At 40.4% G+C, this 6,000-nt stretch overlaps 2 protein-coding genes across 3 annotated transcripts in view; one reads left to right on the forward strand and one right to left on the reverse strand.

Moving 5' to 3' along the window:
- Positions 1-205: 205 nt before the first annotated feature.
- f2r (coagulation factor II (thrombin) receptor) lies at positions 206-2,748 on the forward strand. The gene is made up of 2 exons (XM_008336641.3): positions 206-451; positions 1,092-2,748. Exons 1-2 carry the CDS (start codon positions 382-384, stop codon positions 2,306-2,308), a joined length of 1,287 nt encoding a protein of 428 aa, XP_008334863.1. The 5' UTR covers positions 206-381; the 3' UTR covers positions 2,309-2,748.
- A 1,614-nt stretch (positions 2,749-4,362) lies between these two features.
- The window catches only part of LOC103398126 (uncharacterized), a 1,906-nt gene continuing 268 nt past the window's right edge, over positions 4,363-6,000 (reverse strand). Inside the window, exons 2-6 of one of the 2 annotated variants that reach the window (XM_008336639.3) lie at positions 5,764-5,906; positions 5,610-5,674; positions 5,376-5,504; positions 4,724-4,819; positions 4,363-4,645 (exon numbers count right to left, since the gene is read on the reverse strand). In XM_008336639.3, coding sequence (XP_008334861.1) covers positions 4,557-4,645; positions 4,724-4,819; positions 5,376-5,504; positions 5,610-5,674; positions 5,764-5,906 — 522 coding nt within the window. In that variant the 3' untranslated portion in view covers positions 4,363-4,556. The remainder of the gene's footprint in view (positions 4,646-4,723; positions 4,820-5,375; positions 5,505-5,609; positions 5,675-5,763; positions 5,907-6,000) is intronic. The other variant, XM_025053070.1, reaches the window with a different exon arrangement.

The following is a 6,000-nucleotide window of genomic DNA, read 5'->3' on the forward strand; positions in this document are numbered from 1 at the left end:
GATGACGCTGTGCTATTATATTCAAATCTTTAAGAAAAAACTGTTTTACTGAATAAAATATTTTACATGTGACATATACATCAAACTTCCTTTTTTACCATTCTTAGGGGTAACTTTTTTATCATTGAAAATAGCCAATGATGAATGAAAATCTCTCATTGTTAGAATTATCCTGTTTTATTTCCATATATGACATTTCAATCATGACTAATAACCAATGACATTATTTGTCTGCATTAGAGGCGGAGTTGTTTGCAGTAAGGAGGAGACATGTCCACACTGAAGTGTAATAACGGGCTTAGACTGACTGTAAAACAGTGAAGCGGTGGAGCTGTCCAACAGAAAAACTTAACTCGTATTCAGAGGAAATATAGCAGAGTAATGATTCACATGTTCTTAAAATTGTTGCTGCTGATTTCTCACAGCAGCTCAGTTTTCAGCCGGCAGAATGGTAAGTTTTTTTTTTCTTTCATTTTTTTTCAAATTGTCAACTTTAAACATGGGTAGTGATTAAGTGGGTCTTAATCTGTAAAAATATTTCAATTTCTTTTTTCATTAGCTGTGTTTTATGGATGCTGTAAAGCAGGGTCACCAACATGGTGTCCAGAGGCACCTGGTAGCCACCGTGGACTACCTCAGGTGCCCATGGGGTACGTTCTGAATATAAAACTAGTCAACAATAGGGTGAAAACTTGTACTGTGACTGTGCTTTTTGAATCAGTTAAACTTACAATGATATTCAAAAAGGTCCAACAACGATGGTAAGAAGAGTGTCTACTGTTGTATGTCCCAGAACTGATTATTATTACATTGTTCTAGAAGTCTGTATCAAACAACTAGCTCTCTGTATTACTGAGTACCCTTGAAGTAGCTCTCAGTTTCAATAAAAGTTGGTGACCCCTGCTGTAAAGTATTGCTCCCCCAAGATAGACCTATATATATATATATATATATATATATATATATATACACGCTGGTCTATATAAAAATATATATAAAATGTACTTTGGTTTGACAAAGCAGTCCAGGATAAGTTATTTGATAATTTTGCATCTCTATGCCTGTCTGACAAACCTTTAATAATTCTGTAGGCTCACAGCTTGTACCCAAGACGTTCTCAGCCTACGTAAAGGTCCCAGATGACCTTGTGGACTATATTGACCTTTCGGTGGTGGACAGTGATGATGAAGGGTCTGGCTCTGACTCACATAAGGAGCCAGTCGAAAGAAGACACAGACACCACAGTAGTCATCAAAGTCGTCCACATCGACACTACATTGTCTCAGAGGAGGCTAAGGGCTTCTTAGAGGGTCATCTGTCAACCAGCTTTGTGCCAACCATTTACACCCTTGTCTTCATCATCAGTGTCCCCCTCAACCTCATAACCATGGTGATGTTTGTGCATCACATTCATCCCAGGAAACCAGCAGTGATCTACATGTTGAACCTGGCCTGCGCCGATCTGATCTTTGGTCTGCTCCTTCCCTTCAAGATTGCCTACCATTACCACGGCAACAACTGGATCTACGGCTCCTTCATGTGCACGTTGGTAACTGCAGCTTTCTACTGTAACATGTACTGCTCTGTCCTGCTCATAATGTGCATCAGCATCGACCGCTTCCTGGCTGTGGTTTATCCCATGAACTCACTTATGTGGCGCACCCCTCAAACAGCCTCTGCCATTTGTGCAACCATGTGGCTGCTGGCCCTCGGGGGAGTCGCTCCTCTGCTTACATCGGGTCAAACCATCCACCTGTCAGACCTGGGCATCACCACCTGCCATGATGTGCAGGATGTGGAGAAACTTCAGGCCTACTATCTTTATTTCTTTCCCATCTACTCATCCATCTTCTTCTTCATCCCGCTCATCTTCACCGTTGTCTGTTACATCCGCATCATCCAGGCATTAGCAGCAGCTAATGTGGAGAATCGCTCCAAAAAGTCCAGGGCTGTGGTCATGGTTGCAGTGGTGCTAGTGGTGTTTGTGGTTTGCTTCACTCCGACCAATATTATTCTGATGGTGCACTATGTCCAGCTGTCCCACAGCTCTGGGGACAGCAGCTACCAGGCCTACCTTCTGTCCATGTGTCTGGGCAGCCTCAGCTGCTGCCTGGACCCTGTCCTCTATTACTTTGGCTCCTCTCAGTGTCAGAGGCAGATTTTGGCACTGCTGAGGTGCAAACAACTGGTTCGGGGGGACAGCAGCTCAGGGACGCAAAGCACGAGGACCAGTGGGCGAACAGACAGCAGCGAGTTATGTAAGATGGATGTTGGGCCAAATACCCAGTACAGCCGGCTGGTGGCCTGAGGAGCCACGTACACCCCTGATTTGATGTATCATCGTTCGAGCAAAAAATTACTAGTTAGCATTTAAAACTGTCTATATTTAAAGAAATTTTACCAGCTGTGGAGTTTTTTTTATGAATATTTCTTGATATACATTTTATAGGCAGCAGCACTATAGTTTTTATTTTACATAGAGAAACCAAATTATTTCATAAAACTTCAAATGTTTTCACTACTGTTTTTTTATTTTGTACATAAGTTATTCTCCACATAACAGATCACATCATTCTTTCTTGTCCATTATTGGTTTTACTTTAAGAAATATTAATGTCATACTATAAAAGAATAACCCTTACTTGTCCTATTGAGTTCATTTATCACATGTATACATTTTCTTTAATGTGTAAATATCATAGCACTAAAATAAAACAAATTTATGACAGTATATATTTTTCAATGAGACATTAACATGCTGATGGTCTTTATTTTCATAGTTTCTCACTCTGATGTTTCCCCTCTGAATTCTGGGCACAGCTCTGAAACATAAAAAAACATTCAAAATGAAAAGCGTCACAGCGAATAAAAGCAATAAATACAATATCTCCACCTTGTGGACACTTTAGTAAAATCAACACATTTCTTTGTTTAATTTGGACTAGTGGCTTACTGACCTGTTTCTCCACCATAGCTATGGAAATTCCTTGGGAAGTTAAGACATCCCAGCTGCTTCTTAAAAATCCTGACACTTTTGGGATCAATGTCTCCTGTCCTTGCTGAAAGAGGTGGAGAAATGAAAAATGAATTCGATTAAAAAATAAACCACAACTTTTTCTCAAATACAGAACTTACTGAACTGCATGATGTATCTGCCGGTGATGTCTCCATTTCTGAAGGTGTCTGTCCATAGCAGGCAGTCAGAGCAAGTTTGTACAATGTATCCTTTATGCTCTGATAGGTTTTCTTAAAGGAATCAGTGATTGATCGTTTTATGACACCCACAAGACAAATCTTTACACCAGTGACCTGACATTCACTTACTGCGAAATGTGGTGACAGTTCCTGAGACTGTAGCGTTTACCTCCCCATAGATGCACCGGTTGCTGGAAACAAGTTTAATTGATTGGAAATGACAAATGTCTGCTTTATTCCATATACAGTCATTAATAGAACTTACTAGCAGTTGTCTCCCCATCGTAACGTCACACTTTGATTGTCAGATGTAGGAGCTACATTTACCCAGGAGCTTTTCAGAGACTCCAGTGCCTTGTGGTACTGTTTAGGATCACCAGCTCCCATCACGTACACCCATTTCCCAAAGACCTTGGCAGTCAAAATGAACGATCTTTACTATACGATCAACAACTGCCTCGGTCTACGGTACTGTTTTATAGCTCAGTAGTATTTAGTATTTGATCATAATTAATCAAATTTAGGAACAACTTACCAGTTTGGGGTCGTCCGGTGTGAAAGGTTTGACCAAATCCTTGCAGTCAGGTGCAGATGCAATGCAGACGGAAGTGAGAGCCAAAAGAAAAAGAGCAAGAGCAACAGCCATGTTTGGACAGAGAGGAAAAAGAACTGTGTGGAACAGCAACACTGCAGAAGACAGTACTGAAGTGGAGCATAAATATCCTAACTCTGATTCTTCTTCCCTTCAGTTAAGATTCTCCTGCAGGGCTTTGTCCAAGACTGAATGCTCACTTCAACAGCCTTCTGTTGCCCATGCATTTGCCCCTGAATGGGCCCCGAGCAGTGTGCCATGACTGGACCTGGAGCCAAAGCTGCTTTTCATTAGCAGGACAAAGGTTGTTTCTTAGGACATTTGCTTGGGCTTCTTTTATGGGCCATTTGAAAACTCTGACAATTTCATTCTCTCCCATGCAGGAACATTACCCAGCAACAACTTTTGTTTATGTCTCTAGAAACTAAAAAAGCTAGACTGAAGCTTAGAATTACTGGGCATGGACTTTGCAAGATCTGACAACTGAATCTGGGTTTTGTTGGTGCTGTGATTTTAAATAATAAAAAAAAAGTGCAGAAATAAATTAATTCAAGACAATACACAATGAAACCATGGAGAGTGATTTTGTTTATGCAGTGGAGGAAAGAATTTAACAAATTTAATTTTACCTCAGTGAAAGGCTGTGAATTGCGCTACTGCAACATTTGAGTTAAAAACCATTTAAAAATGTTTATCCCTCTAAACAAAGCTACATCAGCGCAGAGATGAATGCTTCAGCACTTCAATGGACATTGTGTTTGGATGCTGTTCACACTGCAGTGGGCTGAGCAGCAGTATCATCCTCCTTTGTGTCCTCAGTAGCAGTGGGCACAGTCTCCCTGTCATCTGGACACAGATCTGAAACAGAAAGAAAAAATAATAAAGAATAATCGTTTACTGACGGGCAGGTAGTTGCAGAGCTGGCGACCGACTGACTTTTGCCCATGAAGTGGTACTCTGGCAGGAAGTTGAGACACTTGGCCTGCTTCTTAAAAGTCTCAAATTCAGAAGGCTCCAGAGAGCCATCCCTTGCTGTAAAAAACAAACAAACAAAAACAGAAAAAAGAGGTTGACAAGGAAGAGGTCTTTAGAAATTGATGTATTAAATGTTATATGAGAATTCTAAATGTTTTGCACAATTGTTTATGGTAAGCAAGTACTGCCAGTAAGAACAAAAAACAAAACAAAAAACAACCTCATCAAGCCAAAACATGCTCAAGTCATACTCATCACTGCAAGTGCTTGACAACATAAACGGCTTCCTTTTCTTTTTAGCCAATCCTGCAGTAGTTGTATTTACACAAATTTCTCTTTTTAAAAATGAGCTTACAGACCAAATGGACCTAAATATATTGTTCATTTGATTCCTCGTGTATGGTAACTGCACAGAGCAGAGGTCTTATAAGCCAAAATGCTGCTCCTCTTCCCCCTCCTCATTCATGAATCATCATCGGTAGAATACGTTCTTGAGTTTACAAAGAGTAGTATAAGTGGATACTTCTGTGTCTTGTCATTTCAATAAAACAATTATTGAAACAAACATCAAGTTCACATTGATGAAGAAAATAATAGGAGAAAAAAAACTTACTGAAGAGAAAGAAATATCTTCCCTTGGATTTGCCGTCAGGAAGCAGGGTTGTGTCTTCAGACAAGAGACAGTCAGCACAAGTCTCATAATACTTCCCATCATGATATGAAGTGTGACCGTTGATGTTCACTGTGAAATAAGCAGCACCACAGGAAATGGTTATAAAGTTTTGGTGAAAGAATTTCTTTGAGGATACTATATACACACACACACATTGCTAATTTTCTGACATACTGGTGAAGTGGCTGGTCATCCCAGTGATAGTAGCATTGGCTGTCCCTTGTAGACACTTTTCATTTCTGCAGGTTGAATACAGGGTTAAAAATGAACATGTGTGTGTGCAGTCACAAGTCATGGAATTTTCCGTTATAGACAAAGCTTTTCTCACAGGCGGTCAGCCCAATAGATAGTGATCACTCCACTGTCCGAAGAAGCCGACAGCTCCACCCAGGAACCATTTACTGACACCAAATCATTCTTCAGCCCAACGTTGTCCCAGGTACCGATGTGCAGCACCCACTTCCCATAAATCTGACAAATGATAAAGGTTCACCATTTTCTTGAAAGTGAAGGGGTCATCATCCAAACATTCTTCTAACACACATCCCTTTAAATTGCATCTTTC

The sequence above is a fragment of the Cynoglossus semilaevis genome, chromosome Z (genome assembly GCF_000523025.1).
Source record: "Cynoglossus semilaevis isolate Cse_v1.0 chromosome Z, Cse_v1.0, whole genome shotgun sequence".
NCBI lineage: Eukaryota > Metazoa > Chordata > Actinopteri > Pleuronectiformes > Cynoglossidae > Cynoglossus > Cynoglossus semilaevis.

Excerpts from the sequence above, each read along its gene's own strand:
- f2r (XM_008336641.3), top strand. The coding sequence starts at position 382 with ATGATTCACATGTTCTTAAAATTGTTGCTGCTGATTTCTCACAGCAGC. Across the intron at positions 452-1,091 it reads AGTTTTCAGCCGGCAGAATG|GCTCACAGCTTGTACCCAAG; the intron begins GTAAGTTTTTTT and ends ATAATTCTGTAG.